This window comes from Syngnathus floridae, chromosome 10, assembly GCF_059516105.1.
Source record: "Syngnathus floridae isolate MCC-2025c chromosome 10, RoL_Sflo_1.0, whole genome shotgun sequence".
In the NCBI taxonomy this organism is placed as follows: domain Eukaryota; kingdom Metazoa; phylum Chordata; class Actinopteri; order Syngnathiformes; family Syngnathidae; genus Syngnathus; species Syngnathus floridae.
Genome location: NC_142422.1, coordinates 13,049,873 through 13,067,724, shown reverse-complemented (window position 1 = coordinate 13,067,724; position 17,852 = coordinate 13,049,873). Strand labels below are relative to the sequence as shown.

Genomic DNA, 17,852 nt, shown 5'->3' with positions numbered 1-17,852 from the left:
GAAAATTTGGGAGAACGATTCATCCAAAAAGAAGTTTCAAGCTGCTTATTGCCGATTGGAAAAATTACACCTTGTGTACAGTATGTAAAACAAGCACACACCTTTTCCCTTCAGCTAGCTTAAAGCTAACACATGTTAAATTAGAAAACAGATGGTCTGAGTAATGGCATCAGTAGCCAGATATGTGAATACAAATAGTGCAGCAACACAAACAGACAATATAATACATTTTCTTGACCTTAAGTATTTTTTTTTTGATTATCTGAGTAGTTAACTGACTCGCTTACAGACTTCATTTGTGTCGTCGTGATTTATTTTACTGGATCCAATGGCCAAGTTGCTCATACTAAATCATAACAAAAACACTATTTTAAATCACAAACTCGTCAAAGTAATTTTTTGTGAGTTAAACACCAAAATCTAGAATTTGGGCAAATCATTTTTGTGTTTGCCCGAATACAAATGTGTGGATCGGGCTGATGTGAAATTGCTCATTACACAACAAATCTTCCAGTGGTTATTCAAAGTGTGAAGGAATGTTGCTCGAGCTCAAAGGTCTTTAAGTTAAAGGAAAGCGTCATTGTGTTCCCCCCACTCCCACGAAAAGTGGATGGAAAGTTGCCGGACAAGAGAGGTTTACAGTAAATGGACACGCCTGCGGCGCAGCTCCGGGAGGATCAGGGCAAAACAGGGCGTGGTGGCTTTGTGGCGGCAGCGTTGAGCATTTGCATCAACACAAAGTTGTGCACAGCAAATATTTGTTATCAAGGCAGCGAGCAGGATTGGTCATAAATTAGTTTTGCTAAGAAGGCCTTGGGGAACGCATCATGTTAGTGTGTCTCATCATCATATCGCTGTTTTCCTGCTCAGCAGGTAAGACTAAAATATCTCTGAATCAAATGATAATGAAGCAGCGCTAAAAACCATTTTCCCTGTCTGTAGATCGTGCGCAAGGTCAAGGTATATCCGCCTCGGAGAACCCAATAGCAGTGGGGAAGAATGTCACCCTTTTCAGCCAGAACCAAGTTAGCACGGGCGCGTGGCTCTTCAACAATAACCTGGTGGTCATCATATTCCCTGGCGGAGCGGTCACCGCCTCCAACTGGACGGGCAGGGTGGTGTTCAACGCCAACACCTCAGCGTTGACGGTGATGTCGCTCGGGCTGAGGGAATCCGGGACGTACACACTCCAAGACGTGGGTTCCTCCGCTTCACAGTTAGTGCTGTCGGTTCAAGGTAAGGCATGGTTTGTGGAGAGTAGCTGGATAGCCCAGGATACGCAGTAGAACATGGATGAATTAATTACACGGTTGTCTGTCTGCATGTGCCCTGATTGACTGTTGACCAATTCAACTGGTTGCAATGGACTGTTGTCAGCTGAGGTACTGTAGGATCCCACTTTCCCTTGACCAAGAACAGGATGAAGTAGAAGATTGCATGGGTGATGGATGGATGGATGGATGGATGGAAGGAAGGAAGGAAGGAAGGAAGGAAGGAAGGAAGGAAGGAAGGAAGGAAGGAAGGAAGGAAGGAAGGACTGACGGTCTAAATGTGCTCTCCAGTTTATTGGCGAGCAAGCCAGGATGTATTCTGCCTTTTGTCACAGAAAGGTGGGATAGGATTGAGCTGCACCCAAACCTGAATGAGTTGTGGATGGATGGATGGATGGATGGATGGATGGATGGATGGATGGATGGATGGATGGATGGATGGATGGATGGATGGATGGATGGATGGATGGATGGATGGATGGATGGATGTGTCTCTGTCTTGCCCTGTGATGGATTGGGGAGCAATCCAGGAGATATGGGGGACTCTATTCACTTGACAGTAGTCAAACTCAAGCCGTTGAATTTAGGACTTTTGGCTTACTTGGCTAAAATTTATGGACCTTGACTTGGATATGACATCCGCAAACCTGATGCATGACTTGACAAGTCTTTCCACGTTACAGTTGAAAGTCAGCATAGTGCCGTTTTTTTTTTTCCCATAGACATGTAACAATGCAGAAGCGCTTTGCTGTCTGTAAGAGCCTGCTACAGAGGGAAACTATTTTGTGAGCAGAAGTTATAAGTTTTACTCCCTCCCTTTGAGACTTTTCTACGATTAAGGGCTATATAAATTAACTTGACTTTATGTTGTTGCAAAGTTATCCACAACCGTCTTATATTGTTAAGTCTGCATTTTTTTCTTATACTTAAGGAATCGAATCCATATTTTGACTCCTTACTTTTGCCACTTCAAGTTTGAACACATTACAAATCATTTGAAATAACTTTTGTGAGCCCTTCTTTATCCACAGAGCCTATTTCGGGTGTGACAATGTCCACAAATGGCACCGACCTGGTGGAGTTCAATGACACGGTGGTGCTCACCTGCGCTGTGCTCACGGGCACTTCCCTGTCCTTCACGTGGCTCAACAACACGGCCGAGGTGACGCCCAGAGAATATGTGCACTTCAGCCATGACGGCTCCGTGCTCACCCTCAGCAAAGTGACACGCTACGACGAGGGCCCGTTCAGGTGTAACGTGACCAACGGCATTAGCCAGGGAATCACCTCGTCTGCACAATTCAACATCAGCTGTAAGTTGCAGGCCACAAAAGTGTTTTTGATGTTAAATATGGTCTCGTTAAAACTTTAGCACTATTGCTCATGTTTCTGGAATATATCTCACACTCAGTAGCATCTGTCCAGTACTATTTCCCACCATTCCTTTTGTTCCTCCAGATGGACCCACAAACGCCGCCGTGTCAGTCTCGCCCCCGGTGCTCACCCACATCACGGGCTCAGACATTACCCTGACCTGCTCGGCCGAGTCCAAACCCCCTGCGATGATCCAGTGGATGTTGGATGGGATGAACCTCAACCACAGCGGGGCACTTCTTGAGCTACCAATGGTTGCAGAGAACCACTCGGGGGACTACCAGTGTCTGCTGCACAACTCTGTCACGTCCAGGTTCAGCAGTGTGAGCTCAATGATCAGGATCATGGGTAAGGTTGGCTCTTCTGTTGCAGGAGAGTGTCTGTTTGTGGCCCGTGAACTCCCCCGTTCATGAGCAAATAGATGAATCTAGATGGTAGTCTAGATCTAAGGACTGAATGGTGACCCTTCTGGGTTTTGTCTGGCTTGGGACAACATTCAATTGGTACAGGGCCCAGTTTCCCCAAATGGATGGGGTTTCCAGTTTCTGGATGCTCTAGTTTCGGATGAGCCTGAACGTGATAAACAGCAGAAAAATAGTAGCTGCTCATCTGTCTGTTTGTGCCCTGTGATTGACTGATGAACAATCCAGGTGTGCCTTTCACCCAGTTAACTGGGATAGATTCCAGTTGTTGCAGTTTTTTTGTGACTGAATAGAACAAGCGTTTGAAAGTAGACATTATGCATTAGAGTTTACGAGCGACCTTGCATGCGATAAGCGGCACAAAATGGCTGTCCCGTTTTTGGTCTATATTTTTCCCATGATGGCAACCAATCCAAGGAGGAGTTTGCCTTCCACCTATGCTCAGCTAGGATAGACTCATGACCTTGAACAAAATAAGTAGAAAATGGATGTCTCGATGGCTGATAGTCATGTTCTGTGAATGACTGGCAATCTAGAGGAGGTTTCAGTTACTACCTGTCACCGGTGGCCGGATAAACTGCTGAAAATAAGTGGATGGAGAAATGGAAGGTTGCTGTCCTTACGATTGACAGGCATTCAATCCAGGGAGTAGGCGGTCAAGCAGTAGAAAATGGATGTTATATTATTGATTGTCCTTTCAGATTGACAGTAGTGCCCACACGTCACAACACACTTGAAGTGGCACTTTCACAAACAACGACGAGGCGGTTTCATGCGGGCTCAAGTGCTGGAATGTTTTTGGGCTACGAAGTTAATCTCACACCATTTGAGACCAAAACTAACATCAAATCTCCTTGCAATGATGTTTAACCCTAAACAAGAATCGGTCCCACAGCGCCAATAACGGCCGTTGCGGTGAACCACACGGGCGGAGTGGCGGTGGCCGAGGTGCCCTTCACCCTCAACTGTCACGTGAGCGGAGAGGCAGAAGTCATCCATTGGATAAAGAATGGCAACCTGGTGTCCGCTGACAATACCACCATCTTTGATGTGGAGAACCGGACGCTGACTCTAAACCCGGCCCAGCTCGCCGATGCTGGCCAGTACTCGTGTCATGCTTTCAATGCAGTGAGCAACATGACCAGCAGTCCCTATACCCTGGAAGTCTTCTGTAAGTCCAAAACATGTGGTCCACTGATTCAAGTAAAAAGTAATCTTGTATTGATTGTTTTTGAAGACGGCCCACAGACGCCAGTGATTACAGGACTCTCCATGGCCCTGACTGGAAACCAGGTTCTCCTCAATTGTTCCAGCACCTCGCATCCTCCAAGCGTGTACAGCTGGCACTTCAACGAAACCAAGGTGGCTGACACCTCCGAATACCTGACCGGCCCGCTGGCGCTCAACATGAGCGGGACATACACCTGCACAGCCTTCAACAATGTCACCGGGAAAAACAGCACCGCGTATCACACACTCACTGTTTTGGGTAAGTGGAGTGACTCATTATTTAATTTCCTCAAATGGCCTCTGACAGAAACTGCAATATTCTATGCTTACATTTTGTCACCCCCTGTCCAATGTATGGGGAAATGTTGATGGTTCATGTCTTCCCTGGCTTCATTCAACCTTTCCACAGCTCCGGTGCGCATGGCCTTGGTAATGGCGGCGGGTGCAAACCCGATCCTGAACCACACGTTCAGCCTCACCTGCGAGACCGTAGGAAGCGTGGAGTCCATCACCTGGACGCAAGACGGAGCCCCGCTGTACACGGATGGCAACACGAGCCTCTCCTGGAACAACGGCACCCTCACCTTTGAGCCTGTGTTGCTATCCCACAACGGCAATTACACGTGCAATGCTTCTAACCCTCTCAGCAGCTTCACCAGTGAAAATTATACCCTCAACGTCATATGTGAGAATTTTTACATGAGATGACACGACCACCAGTGTATCTGTGCTGTGACAAACGAGAATACAAATTTGATGTTTTAGATGGACCCGGAATGCCTAACGTCACGTCGCCCAACGTGACGCTGGAAGGAAGCAACGTCACACTCAGTTGCAGCGCCTCGTCGTACCCGCTCAGTCAGTACACGTGGTCCTTCAATGGCACGAATGTGGCCAACACCTCTATGTACGAGACAACTGCTCTCAGCACCAACATGAGCGGGACGTATACCTGCACGGCCCGCAACACCGTCACTGGAGACAACAGCTCAGCCCATACAGTGCTGACCGTTCTCGGTGAGACCATGTGAACATTTTCCACCAAGAACCAGCACAGCAACGATCAGAGTTGCAACACATTAAAACTAGCTACCGTGACAAATATTCATTTTATACCATACATAGCCCTGAAAACAACCAGCAGATAACCCGTGTGTTATTTTTTTCAGAGCACATCAAATACGTCCACATAAATGTGTCCGTGCATCCTTCCGTGGAAGGATACGCTTACATGTTGATGTGCAACGTGTCCGGGCCCGCTGACCATGTGTTGTGGCAAAAGAACGGAGAGCCACTGATCACCGACACCAGGATCACCATGTCCTCCGATAATCGGACCGTCACATTTAACGAGCTGCACCGTAATGATTCCGGACAGTACCATTGTCGGGCTTTCAATCCGGTTCAACACATGCTAAGCCCTCCTCACTTGCTTCTTGTCAACTGTGAGTATGACGTAGACATCAAACGGTGACATCGGTGCCAAATCAACTTCATGCTTTATTGCTGCAGTTGGACCAGAGACGCCGATGGTTTACGGTCCACCCGTGGCCGTGGAGGGACAGTCGGTAAACTTCAGCTGCTCGGCAGTGTCGCTGCCCGATAGTCACTTCAGCTGGTGGCACAACATCACCTTGGTCGCCAACAGCTCCATGTTTGTGACACCTCCTCTGACGCTAAACATGACCGGACAATACACCTGCATGGCCCACAATCCCGTATCAGGAAAGAACGTCACCAGAACCCTGATGCTCCACGTTATTGGTAAGAATCCACGACAGTGCCCAAATGTCTCTATGTTCTGGTTACTGACATCAGTTATAATTTACAGTTAAATTATTTTTTATGCACGAGGTCAGACCATGGCAGCAAAACACAAAACGAACTAAGGGCTAGAAGGATGGAGCCAACAGGCAGTTCAGGGAGCTAAATATTTGTAACTCTAGTTGATCTTTGACAAAAGGAGAATTTCAACTCAGAGCATGTTGTCATTTTCAGAGGACATCAAGTCAGTGAAGGTGCAAAACGACACGATTCCCATCGATGGCGACAACTTCACGATGACGTGTGTAGTGGACGGGCCGTACACGTCCATCCAGTGGAGGAAAAATGGCACAGAGCTGGCGGCAAACTGGTCCGCTACCAATCACTCCCAATACCACATGGAAGAAAACAAGCTTCACTTCACGCCCCTGACACGCTACGAGGACGGCACGTATGAGTGTATCGCCAGCAATCTGGTTGGGTCTCACAAAAGCCCTGCGTACGAGCTCCTGGTCAACTGTGAGTACTGAACAAATTGAAGTTTTTGCTTACCGACAGCCGGAATAGGCCTCAGCTCAAACCCCGACCAGAATCAGGACAAACGTTATTAAATGGATAAATGTAAACCATATTGTGATTGGCACCTTACAAAAAAAGAAATCTCTGGTTTGCTTGACCTCTCGTTCCACTTGCAGACGGCCCCCTCAGCGTGACTATTTTGGGTCCGGAGTTGTCCAAAGAACTCTTCACCGTTACCATCACGTGCGTGGCAGATTCGCGGCCAGAAAGCGAGTACGAGTGGTTCCTAAATGACATCCCCTCATCGGCCGTTGCCTCGAGCAGCGTCATCCAAATTCCGTTGCTAGAGTCCAACTACACGTGCAAGGCGACCAACCCCGTCACCAACATCAGCATGTCGCGCAGCAAGTCGATCAGCCCTTTTGGTGAGTACGACTCTCCTTCAATGACATTCCATCATGGGCAGAAAATGAGAAATTCCCTTCATTTCTCTGAAATGTCATTTTTTTCCCCAGGTTCTGCTTCTGCCCTGCAGTCCATATCGCACAAATATCTGGTGATCATAAGTGTTTTGATCGTGTCTGTCCAGGCTCTCTTCCACTGAGTAGCTCCAAATCATTTGCGGCATCCCGTCGTTGGTCAGCTCGGAGACATCATCTGTTCTTCATTTTCGTTTTTGACGGCAGCAGTTTGTGATTATTGCTGTCACTGCACTGGAACGTGCTTTTCCTACTTTCAAAGTGGCACCATTGCTAACAATTAACTCTTGCACTTTTGGCCAAAGTCGTGTGAGATCAAACCATATGATGTGTGTTTAGACTTTATCAGGCGTTGACTTGTAGTATTTTTTGCGAAATCAATAAAACTTGGAAGACTGGTTGATCCTTGGGCCGTGTTGTTTTGTTCGTTTAATTTGGGGATATATAAATCCAAATCTGGTGAAAGGCATGGGACTCAAGTCAGTATGTACCAGCACTTCTCTGAAGTGGAGGACATAGCAGAAGACCGGGCAGTAAATATAAATAAAAATCACACCCACCAAAAGAATGCTGTTGTCTTTCTTTAATTTGTCTTCTCAGCTTATACTGCTCGCAAATTGAAGCAATGGAATTTTCCTGAAGGCCAAATTGGAGCGGCGCCTCCCAACACAAGACTTGTACAACAAACACATTTGTGACGTTTGTTGTTTTCAACTACAGTACAACAGCAAAAAGTGCTTAAGGACATGGATAAAGTCTGAGGAGGAGCGTCATCACGGGACAAAAACAGGAGTGGGAGCTTCATCTGGACATTAGTCTCCTTCTCCAGCATTTCACATTTATTTCATAATTATTATTTCACTATTTTCATTTCAAGTGTTTTGGTCCCATTACCTGTAACAGTGATTGACAACCACGTCGCCCACCGATGCGTTGTCATCGATATTATTTGTCATTCTTGCTAAGCTAGCGGGTATGAGGGACCAGTGCGAGTCGTCTATACGTGCGCATGTGTATATGTGTACTCAGTTCTCGGCAGACCTGTCTAGCATGGACTTGAGGTGGGTTTGCAGCGGCTCACACACAGCCTGGTAGGCCTGCGGACTGAGGTGAAGGTAGTCGTACATGTCCTGGTGGGAGATGCTGCCGTTGGAGTGCACGAAACCCGGGTCCACGTTCAGGAAGGAGGCGTGAGCGAGGCCGGCGACGGCTGCCCGCACCAACCGGTTGACCTCGGCGTTGCGCTCACGCAGCGGGTTTGGGGACTTACCTCTGGGCAGGAGTCCCTGCATGGAAGAGGGATTTTCAGGTTGGAAAAAAAAAAGCAGAGGCCGCTATCAGTACTGATACTTAACGGAGGCGTGACGACTTACCAGCACGAGCGTGTGAGCGTGCGGCAGCTTGTTCTTGACCACTTGGACGATTTCCATGATGCCGCCGCAGATCTGTTCTGCGGTGTGTCCGTGATTTTGAGTTCCCACCCACAAAACAACGATCTGGTGCGACAGAAGCGATGGGATGACGTCACCGTGTCCATGCACCGAAAACTAATGATGTGCACAATACCTTTGGGCTGATGTGGTCCAGTTCACCGTTGGTCAGTCTCCAGAGCACGTGCTGCGTGGCATCACTGCCAACTCCGAAATTGAGGGCGTGGAGTGGCGAGAAGAGTTGTCGCCACACCTACAAAACATATCTGGCTTGCACATGAACATAAATTTGGAAGGGTGGACACAAAGGATGGTTTCTTACACCAAATTGATGCATGTGCTGCACCAGAAAGTCACCAACGAAGAGGACGTCGGGTTCTTTGTCTTTGCTGTCGGACAGGAAGCGGTTGTGCTGCACATTGGCAGAAGAACTATCAATACAGGAAGTGCCATATTGAAGGGTTTTTATGTTATTTTTGTGATGCCACCACAGTGGGGCTTCGGCTGGATCAGCCCTTTCTGCCAATAGAGGGTGCTGCTCGACTTTAACAGTCATAAGTAGTTTAATGAACTAAAATGTGGCTAGACTGGATGAAGACTGGCAATGTGTGGATGTATAACAGCGCCAGCGAAGTTCCGGGGCAGAAATTTTGAGTGGACCTATTTTTGTGGTGTAGTCATTCAACTACTAGCCCTGCGTCAATTATTAGTAGATGGGAGAGAGGTTTTGAAATTGTATGTAAATTGCATGTGAATTGGCCGTCTGCCTGCAATTTCGTGACTGTGTTTTGTGTGCGTGTGTGTGTGTGTGTGTGTGTGTGTGTGTGTGTGTGTGTGTGTGTGTGTGTGTGTGTGTGTGTGTGTGTGTGTGTGAGGGTGGGGGGTGGGGGGGGGTTACGCTCATTTAAATTACGTTATGAACACACCATCGACATCCATCGTCCGTCTCCCTGGGTGTCCAAACAGGCGGTGGGTGTGGCGGCCGGGTTCTTCTCGTCGGCGCTCATAGTCGGCCCCGATCAGCGTTTAAAAGCCGCCACGTATGACTTTGGCTCTTTCTGTTTCAACGGCCCAACCCGAAAGAGAAAAAGAAAACAGTCTAGACAACACGGCTAACCGGGCGGTCGTTTCAGACGCCAAAGAAATTAGCACCGGTGGCTAGCTTGTGAGGTTTTTTTTTTAATTCAACTTACAATGTGGCTCGTTTACCTTTGTCGTTGAAATAATTGTGCGCCAGGATATATGATGGATCAAACCAGTGAGAATTTACGTGAACGTTGAAATGTATAATTAAATAGTGCAAAATCGTGTCATCATCTCCCCAAATCCGTTTCAGGAAGTGAGGTTCACGCTGATGGCCCGTACCACTGCAATCCTGTGGGGATAACGGTGCATTGTTTCAAACCATTTCTTTCCCTTAGCGGTGTTTTACAATCACGATTCACCATTAGAGAAAAATATTTGATATGTAAATACTGGGCTTCATAAAGTTTAAATGAAGACATAGGAGGGAAAAAAAATCTGCTACGTTGTGGAACTCCTTTTAGGAATGTGTCAATGGTCCGGTCGAGCGACGTTTGAGAGCAACACAATTGCGCATGCCTGGCGCATATACGCGTCGCATTTGGAGGGACGGTTAAAACTTTACAATTAGCTGTGATGTCAGCAGTTGTTTTTGAATTAATTTTATTGTAAGGTTCATTCGTCGGGTTCGCTGTTAATTCCGCCTCACGCGGCTTAAATTGTTTGTAGTTAATTTGGGCGGAGTACAGGAACACCATTCAGGTGCGTCTTCCGTTTAAATTGCAGCTGCAATCACCTGCATACGGCTAACGGGCGCGATCGATTGTACCGTTCATCATCACTGCACGTTTTATAAAATAAAATTAAAAAATGGATTGATTTTGCAGGTGTGGTGGGCTCTTTGATCCTGATCAGTCAGTCTCCTGTTTTGGCTCTGCAGACGTCCGTTAGATGGCGCCCTCGCCAGTTTGTGAGTAAAGTGAACTTTTAATCGAATATCTTCAACGCGGCCACGTTAGCTTAACTTGCACGCGTTCAGTGTTCAGTTTTGGATAGAATTGAAATAATTGTAGACTGTCAAACTGCTGCTTGTTCTGCAGCAAGTGAGTTGACTGCCACCAAACAGCACTTGTATCTTAAAATAGGGTGATATGAGTATACCGGCAGTATGGCATTTTTTTTTTCCAGAAATATTTTATTTTCAAACTTGTTTAATTTTGTTTTTTCTCTCAAGTCAAGATGGCAGAGAGACAATCCGTGGGGGCCTCTAAATGCCCAGCGGACGTGAGCAAGCACAAAGTGAAACGCCTGAAGTCACGTAAGGAGCGCAGTCAGGTGAGAGGCAGCAAGGACACCTGCAAGCTCAAAGCGCGCAGCTGCCACGCTCATGACAACCTGGATGTCGGGCATCCATACGGCTGCTGCCGGCACAGCTGTTGCCGGCACGGCTGCAGGAGGGACGGCGCATCGACCCCGCCGCCGGTGCTCTGTGAAGCGCTGGCTCCCACGCAAGAAGCCAGTGTCATCACAGAGGCCCGCCTCACCGGCCGCCGTGGGCTCTTCAGCCGCAAGGTCAAGTCTATCGACATCGAGCAGCTGTTACTGGGGAAGAGGGAGGCCAGGGTCAAGGAGACAAAGGCAAAGGCGACATCCTCGCACGTCATGACTGCTGCAAGTGGTCCCGATGAGGAAGCCGGAGCCAGTGAGGAAGGACGTGACAACAACAGCCTGGCGTCAGATGTGACGCCGGACCAAAGAGAACAACAACATCCAGCAAAAAACGATTTGCGCCAGGGGCTACCATCCTCTGCTGAACGCACACCGCAGAGAAAGAACGCCCCTGACCCGCGCCCACCACCTAGCCCGATTCGCTGTCGGCCCGTCGTCGTGGAAACCAAGGCGGACACGCATGCCCAAAGAGAGGACACTGGCTGTAAGTCCGTCGCTGTGGTGGCACGGCACCTGTGCGAAGCCTTGCGCTTCCCCTTAATGGGGAAGAGGGATCTGGTGGCAGAGAGCAAGGAGGTGCTGGTGCGGGCTCTGCGAGCGGCGCACGGCCAGTGCCTGCAGCAGAACCTCCTTCGCATACACTCAACCACCGACCTCCACCATCATCCCAGGACAGAAGTCCAATATCCCACACGGAAAGACTGGGATGGACGCTTGATGCCAGGTACACAAGCGCCAGAGAGCCCAGAATCATCCATGAGTACCTCCAACTAAAATATGCCGCACTCGTATCTGTCATACTTTAACCCCCTTTAATTTATGGCCTTTAATTTGATAAACAGCTATGGATTTTTGTTTTGTTATCAGACACGTTCCCAGCACCATTTCAAGTCCACGCTGCGGATTCCTTCTACTTCGGCAGCAAGGATGCTTCCGCTTTGGAAAACACAATGAAGGGAAGGCAGCACGTTTCCGGGGATCTCAGGAGCTTGCCACAGCAGCACTTCAACCAGGTATGAATGTCTGATGTATTTTATTTTCTTGTAGCAAAGCCTTTAGACGCCTGCACCTTACTTTGTCTTCTGAGAAGACCGACGCTTGGCAAAGCAGCCCCATGAACACCTCGGCAGGCTTCTTGGAGGACATCTTCAGGCCTCGTGTCTCGCCGGAGGAGTTCAGCATGGATTTTGGCTCCTCCTCGACAGAGATTCATCACTTGTTTGGCCCGCCTCCCCCCTGTCGAGCGGAACCGGCGACACACGACTTTGCCAAAACGGACTACACTGTGGGTCCATTTGAGGACTATTTTGCGCGGAGGAGGTTGAGTCGATCGCAGGCGAGCTGCACGCAACTTGGCGCCCACCAGGAGCTTGCAGCCCGATATTCACCTGAGAGCTTTCCCCTCGAGCGGGAAACCTTCTTTGAAAGTCAACAGTACTTCCCCAGCCCCATTTCGTTCTCACAACCTTTAACCTCCTTCCATGACCACCGTTACCAGCCATCTTACAGTCCTCCATCTTTATTTGCATCCTTGTCAAGTCCAAAGCCCTTGTCCTTTTACCACAGGAAATTGTACTAACTATTGTATTAACCCAAAAAGGCAACGTATTCTTAGCAATAATATGCTCTGTCTTGCCCCCACAAGTCCAAACACTTTATTCTGATGGGTTGTGCGTTTTTTGAAAAATAATTAAGCAGATTCAAACCTTTTCATCTGGCACATACGACAGAAGAATTTTTGTACCATCAATTCTCTTTGAACTCACTTTCTGTTCACGTCTCGTATGCTTTTTTTTGTTCTCTCATAAACAGTCAGACAAGGAAGAGTGAAAGTGGGAAATCCAAAATGATCACAATGAACCTCGAAAATGTGGAATGTTAATCCAAATTGCAAAAAACAGTCCAAGCGATGCGTCCTTTCTCAAAAGCTCATTAGTCGAGTATCTCAAAGCAGGAGACATGATGCATTTTATTTCACAATTTCCAATGCTTCCTCTGTGTTTTAATAACACAACTGACATTTGTTCACCAAAATAGTCAATTAGATTGAGAATTACATTTTCTTTTCTTTTTTCTCATTTGCAATTCCACTTCAACTTTTGCATATTAAATGACTTGGATGACTAACAAGCTAATTAGTCGCACAGTTATTTTAATAAGTGCAATACTTTCCATCCGCTATGAGAGTCAGAGTGTCAGAATCTCCCAAATCGTCCGGAGCCGCCCAAGTTTCATCACCGTCCTCCATTTCCAGTTTGCTCCCAGCCTTTACTGCACGACGCAACTGATTCCAGAAGAGCTCCTGGGCCTGCTCGGGGTTGACGCAGTCCGAGGAAGGCCACTGCAGATACGTCTTTTTGAGCATGACCTTCCGCATGCGGTGGTAAGAGGACATTTGGCGTTCTGAGACAGGCTCCAGGAAGACAAGCAGGAGCACGTCGCGGTGTTCGTCGAAGAGCCGGTAGCTGGCCAGCTGGATCTCCAGGGAGCACCACTCGCTCTGGATGAAATTGCGACTCACCACGCAGATGGTCTTGCGGCTGCTGTACACAGCCGCCACGATGTTGTCCACAATGTCCCGGCCGGGCTCAAAGTCGCGGTGATGCAGGCAAAGTTTCAGAGCGGAGCCGGTGCCTTCCAGCTTGGGCAGCAGCTGCTCCATGACCCACACTTCGTCGTTGGAATTGTATGACACAAATGCGTCGTACGTGCAATTCTCCTCCTCCTCCTTGAATTTGCGCCACTGCTCGCCAAACCAGGATCGAAAGACGTAGTAGCCGTACTTCATTTTCCAGTAGAGTTTAACATAAAGCAGCGGGATGACTGTCAACAGAGCCACAGTGACCGCCGTGCTGAAGAAGAGAAACTCGCCCAGGTCAATGTAGCAGACGTTTGTCTCAAAGTTGTAGAAGTTCTTCTGGCCGCCCTGGCACGGTAGGTTGTAGACGTAGACCACTTGGACCGTTTGGTTGTGCACTGTCCAGTTCTGCAGCTGGGAGTTGAGGCAGGTGCAGCTGAGCGGAAGGTTGCGTATGTCCAGGTAGCGCAGACGATGCAGGTCCCTCAGCATGCCCACGTCGAGGCTTTGCATCCCGTTGTGGTTGAGCTGCAACCACTCCACCTGGCTGAGATTGCCAAACACCTCCCGGGAGAAGTTCTGGATGCCCGCATTCTCTAAAGTCAACTTGCTCAAGTTGCGAAGGTTCTTGAACATGCCCGGCAGTAGCGGAATGTTCACATCGCAGCACTTGTTTAGCGTGAGGAAACGCAGGCGCTTGAGCTCATCAAAGGCATCAACGGCAATGTACGAGATTTGATTGTTGGTGAGGTAAAGAGAAGTGAGGTTACCCAGGCCGCGGAAAAACTTGCGTGGCAACAGCTTGAGGCCATAGGGACGCTGGTTGCCCAACTTCAAATCCTCGAGTCTGCTGAGATTCACAAACGGCGATATGACGGTGAGCCTGGAAAAGTGAATAAAGTTGTTCTCCAAATCCAGGACCTTAAGCATGCCCTCAAACACGGGATGGAGGCACATGTCGATCTGGCTCAGGTGGTTTCCGTCCAAGTATAAGTTGGACAGGTTTCGGAGTCCTTCAAGTCCTGCGGGGTGAATCTGGCTGATCCTGTTCCCTCCCAGGTCCAGCGTTGCCAGATTGTTAAGCCGGTAGAAAGTCTTGTTGAAAATGACAGCGATACGATTGTTGCGCAGGTTGAGCGTCTGCAGTGAAGTCAAGTCCTCAAAGTTGTCGAAGAAGAGGTCGGTGAGGAGGTTGTTGTCCAGACGCAGTGTCCTGAGCCTGACCAGCCCTTTGAACGCTTTTTGAGCCAGAAAGGCGATGTTGTTGATGTTTAAATTCAGGGTGACAACGTTTGGCGTGTGATGGAAGGCGTAGGGGAACACAACCAGAATTCGGTTGTAGCGTAATTTCAGCTCCTCCAACTTGTGGAAAGGCCTCACATTCCTGCACGAGTAAAGTCTGGTTAGCTTGTTATTCTCCATGATGATCGTTTTTAAAGATCGATTCTCGCCAAGAAAACGGAGGCAGGTTGAGTTACTTTCCCGGAGGCTCCTGGAGGTTATTTTATTTCGCGATAGATCCAGAGACATTCTGATTGTGGGGCAACGGGATAGCGTGCCATTTGCAAGATCCCTTATGCTGTTGTTGCCCAAGCGTAGGTCATTGAGATATTTCATCTTTCGTCTCAGCACCTCGCACAGCTCAAGCAGCAGAGAGCTGTTCTTCACACCTGTGCCAGTGAAGTCCACGTGGCCCGCCTGGATATTACTGATGTTTAAAAGCTTGATTACATCAACCGCGGTGGTGTCCAATTTGAGGTAGTTGGTTCGTTCCAGGTCCACACCGGCAAAATCCTCAGCTTTCAGTCTAGAATTGTAGGACAAATCCAAGATCTCCACCCCCGAGAGGAAGGAGCGCTGGCATCCCAACGTGGACAATTTGTTTTGATCCAGGTACAACTTGGTGAGGGACTTGGGGAAAGCTATGCGGTTGTGCTCCAGAGACGTGAACTTATTGTGGCAGAGCTTCAGAATCGACAGATTCCCCAAGCGGGACACTGACTCGACAATCTCTGAGAAGTTTGTCAGGAGATTCTGCTGCAGTATTAAAGTGCCAAGCTTGTGCACGGCAAAGAAAATTCCTACCGGGAGCCGCTTGAGTCGATTGCCCCTCAGCAAGAGGAAAGTGAGATTGTGCAAGCTCGCAAAGAGCGAGGGGCTCAACTGAGAGATGTTATTGAAGGACAAGTTGAGAGACCTCAGTTGGTGCAGGTCGCTGAAGGCCAAGGCGTCAATAGTGCTCACATTGTTGCTGTCCAACCGGAGCAGCTGAAGGTCCTTGAAGCGGGTGAAGGCTTTGTCGGGAATGTGCGGGATGGAGTTGCCCCAGATGCTGAGAGTGACAACGTGTCCCCGCAGGTCATCCATGATGGCGGAGATATTGGTCTCCTTACGTTGGATGCATTTGAAGCCCAGGTTCCTGGCTCCGTCCCTCGTCTCAATGCAATTCTTGAAGGTATACGCTGCCGCCACTGCCAAGACTAGCGCGAGACACGACAGCCGATAGACAAGAGCCGCCATGCTCAGCGTTCTCCTGGCAATGTCCCTCAAAGGCTAATTTTGGACCTACGTCCGAGTATATCTGAGGGTAGAAAAAGGACAAGACATGAGTGGTATCAAACGCACGCTGCTTTTTGTTACCAATGGGAACATTCCCACCTGCCGGGGTCTGACGCTGACAGTACACTTCCTCATAAATAACGGCCATTTCTCTTTTTAGCAACAAGACCCCAGCTATGCACACTGTTCTTGTTTCCCTTTCTTTGTCTTTCTTTTCTTTTAAACATGCAGCATTTAAGAATGAATACTGGCTCATTGTCAGCTGCAGAACAAGCGGCATTTGAGAAGAAATGCTGGCTTATTAAAAAAATAATAAAAAATAAATCTGTGATGTAAAATTCAATGACTCAAAAGCTATTGTATGATTTATAATGAATGTAATTATGAATGATTAAACAATTCTATTAATTGAAAATGACTTCACAACACACATATAAACACATTTCTAAAGGTCATGACATTTTTATTGGAAGGATACGCCTAACAAAATAAATATTGGCTCATCATAAAAATATGTGCAATTGTTTTAATAATGTCAATTGAAAACTCAATTTCCCCCGCTTTTCCTCACAAATATCTAAATAACAGGCTTGTTGAACACATATCAATCATATGCACTGTATGAAATTTGCTAGAGTGAAAGCACAGCGTGTACATAGTGAGTGAAGTCATTATTCACTATCAAAAAATGTCCCGGCATGAACGTGACACTTCAGATGAACAAAAAATTGGGATTCTACAAAAGAAACAACATTATCTTACACTCGAGATCTTTGCGCTCAAAAGGAAGAAATAATTGCAACAAAAGAATACTTCAACTTCCTCGTGAGAAGACAACCTTTTGCACACTCTGCACCAAACACCGCACGAAAAGGCAAATCTGAGTACTATTTGGAAAAGAATGAAACAATTGCAGTATTATGTAGTCTTACCCGATATCAAAGGAAATGTGTCTTGTCACCTTCTTTCTTTGTCTGAAAGAGGAAGACGAATGACACTGTTGCCCTTTGCAATTCCCCGGTACTTTGCTGACGTCAACTAATGGTTGAACAAATCCAAACAAACATTTGAAAATTACACGCAGACACAATTGGGTGATGGAAGGTGTTAGGGTTGACAACTTACTTTGATCGTATGATTATGTTGGCATGTAGACTAGAATCATTTGCTAAAACCTTCCACCTTTCCTTGACACACTCTCCACATTCAGTTTGTAAAACAAAGCACTAAGACCCTCTGCACTAATTAACCAGTTTGCAGAAGTGACCCCCTGTTCCCTCTCACCCCTACCCTGCTTTCTCTCAACAAATATTCCCTTGCAAGAGGTGAAAGTTAGACTGCTTTTAAGCACCTCTGTACCACACAGGGCGCTGATGGCTTTCTCCGCTTGCAAATGGCCAAACTGCCTCAAGTGTGGTTCTTGCATAAAAGGTAGAATGGGCAAAACTTTATCTATAAGTGATTAATTGGAAGGGAGTGATTGCCAAAATAAATAATGAGTCAACATTGAGAAATAATGAGCTTTCCATGACCCGCCCTGCCAATCAAGTAAATCACGCCTCATTAACAGCGCCATTTAAACTCCGTCATCCCAGCCAGTCCTTGTCAGTCTGTCTGGTGATGCTCCTCAGTTGCTCACTACGCGCTCTCTGCCCGACTCCTGTTGCCGACCATGCCCGTTTTCTGACCCTTCCAAATTCTGTCTGCCGCCCGCCCTGACCATTTGCCTGTTTACGACCTCTCTCTGACAGCCA

General features: G+C 47.7%; 4 protein-coding genes across 8 annotated transcripts; 2 read left to right on the top strand and 2 right to left on the bottom strand.

The window, feature by feature from the left end:
• The first annotated feature begins 704 nt into the window (after positions 1-704).
• On the top strand, positions 705-7,462 carry ceacam1 (CEA cell adhesion molecule 1). Its single transcript, XM_088387254.1, has 13 exons — positions 705-873; positions 943-1,236; positions 2,303-2,584; positions 2,730-2,993; positions 3,963-4,238; positions 4,305-4,556; positions 4,707-4,982; positions 5,063-5,314; positions 5,467-5,742; positions 5,810-6,061; positions 6,296-6,580; positions 6,757-7,005; positions 7,096-7,462. The coding sequence occupies exons 1-13, from the start codon at positions 828-830 to the stop codon at positions 7,182-7,184; spliced, it is 3,093 nt and encodes a 1,030-aa protein (XP_088243380.1). The 5' UTR covers positions 705-827; the 3' UTR covers positions 7,185-7,462.
• Positions 7,463-7,627: 165 nt separating this feature from the next.
• On the bottom strand, positions 7,628-10,018 carry pafah1b3 (platelet-activating factor acetylhydrolase, isoform Ib, gamma subunit). Of its 2 annotated transcripts, none has more exons than XM_088387267.1 (6): positions 9,683-10,018; positions 9,416-9,547; positions 8,812-8,901; positions 8,626-8,742; positions 8,433-8,555; positions 7,628-8,345 (listed from the first exon to the last, which is right to left on the bottom strand). In XM_088387267.1, the coding sequence occupies exons 2-6, from the start codon at positions 9,494-9,496 to the stop codon at positions 8,085-8,087; spliced, it is 672 nt and encodes a 223-aa protein (XP_088243393.1). In that variant the 5' UTR covers positions 9,497-9,547; positions 9,683-10,018; the 3' UTR covers positions 7,628-8,084. The 2 variants fall into 2 exon arrangements, with proteins under 2 accessions (XP_088243393.1, XP_088243392.1); XM_088387266.1 differs by having other exon boundaries at positions 9,699-10,010.
• Positions 9,515-13,096, top strand: prr19 (proline rich 19). Of its 4 annotated transcripts, none has more exons than XM_088387260.1 (5): positions 9,515-9,654; positions 10,400-10,482; positions 10,747-11,685; positions 11,829-11,974; positions 12,052-13,096. In XM_088387260.1, exons 2-5 carry the CDS (start codon positions 10,464-10,466, stop codon positions 12,538-12,540), a joined length of 1,593 nt encoding a protein of 530 aa, XP_088243386.1. In that variant the 5' UTR covers positions 9,515-9,654; positions 10,400-10,463; the 3' UTR covers positions 12,541-13,096. The 4 variants fall into 4 exon arrangements, with proteins under 4 accessions (XP_088243386.1, XP_088243387.1, XP_088243385.1 ...); XM_088387261.1 differs by lacking the exon at positions 9,515-9,654 and adding an exon at positions 10,052-10,274 and having other exon boundaries at positions 10,752-11,685; XM_088387259.1 differs by lacking the exon at positions 9,515-9,654 and adding an exon at positions 10,053-10,274.
• Positions 11,038-17,128, bottom strand: tlr21 (toll-like receptor 21). The gene is made up of 2 exons (XM_088387255.1): positions 17,031-17,128; positions 11,038-16,120 (listed from the first exon to the last, which is right to left on the bottom strand). Exon 2 carries the CDS (start codon positions 16,057-16,059, stop codon positions 13,114-13,116), a length of 2,946 nt encoding a protein of 981 aa, XP_088243381.1. The 5' UTR covers positions 16,060-16,120; positions 17,031-17,128; the 3' UTR covers positions 11,038-13,113.
• Between the last annotated feature and the right edge of the window lie 724 nt (positions 17,129-17,852).

Excerpts from the sequence above, each read along its gene's own strand:
- pafah1b3 (XM_088387267.1), bottom strand. The coding sequence starts at position 9,496 with ATGAGCGCCGACGAGAAGAACCCGGCCGCCACACCCACCGCCTGTTTG. Across the intron at positions 8,743-8,811 it reads AGCACATGCATCAATTTGGT|GTGTGGCGACAACTCTTCTC; the intron begins GTAAGAAACCAT and ends TATGTTTTGTAG. Across the intron at positions 8,556-8,625 it reads TGGACCACATCAGCCCAAAG|ATCGTTGTTTTGTGGGTGGG; the intron begins GTATTGTGCACA and ends CTGTCGCACCAG.
- tlr21 (XM_088387255.1), bottom strand. The coding sequence starts at position 16,059 with ATGGCGGCTCTTGTCTATCGGCTGTCGTGTCTCGCGCTAGTCTTGGCA.
- ceacam1 (XM_088387254.1), top strand. The coding sequence starts at position 828 with ATGTTAGTGTGTCTCATCATCATATCGCTGTTTTCCTGCTCAGCAG. Across the intron at positions 4,983-5,062 it reads TTATACCCTCAACGTCATAT|ATGGACCCGGAATGCCTAAC; the intron begins GTGAGAATTTTT and ends TTGATGTTTTAG. Across the intron at positions 6,581-6,756 it reads GTACGAGCTCCTGGTCAACT|ACGGCCCCCTCAGCGTGACT; the intron begins GTGAGTACTGAA and ends TTCCACTTGCAG.
- prr19 (XM_088387260.1), top strand. Across the intron at positions 11,686-11,828 it reads GGATGGACGCTTGATGCCAG|ACACGTTCCCAGCACCATTT; the intron begins GTACACAAGCGC and ends TTTTGTTATCAG. Across the intron at positions 11,975-12,051 it reads CACAGCAGCACTTCAACCAG|ACCGACGCTTGGCAAAGCAG; the intron begins GTATGAATGTCT and ends TCTTCTGAGAAG.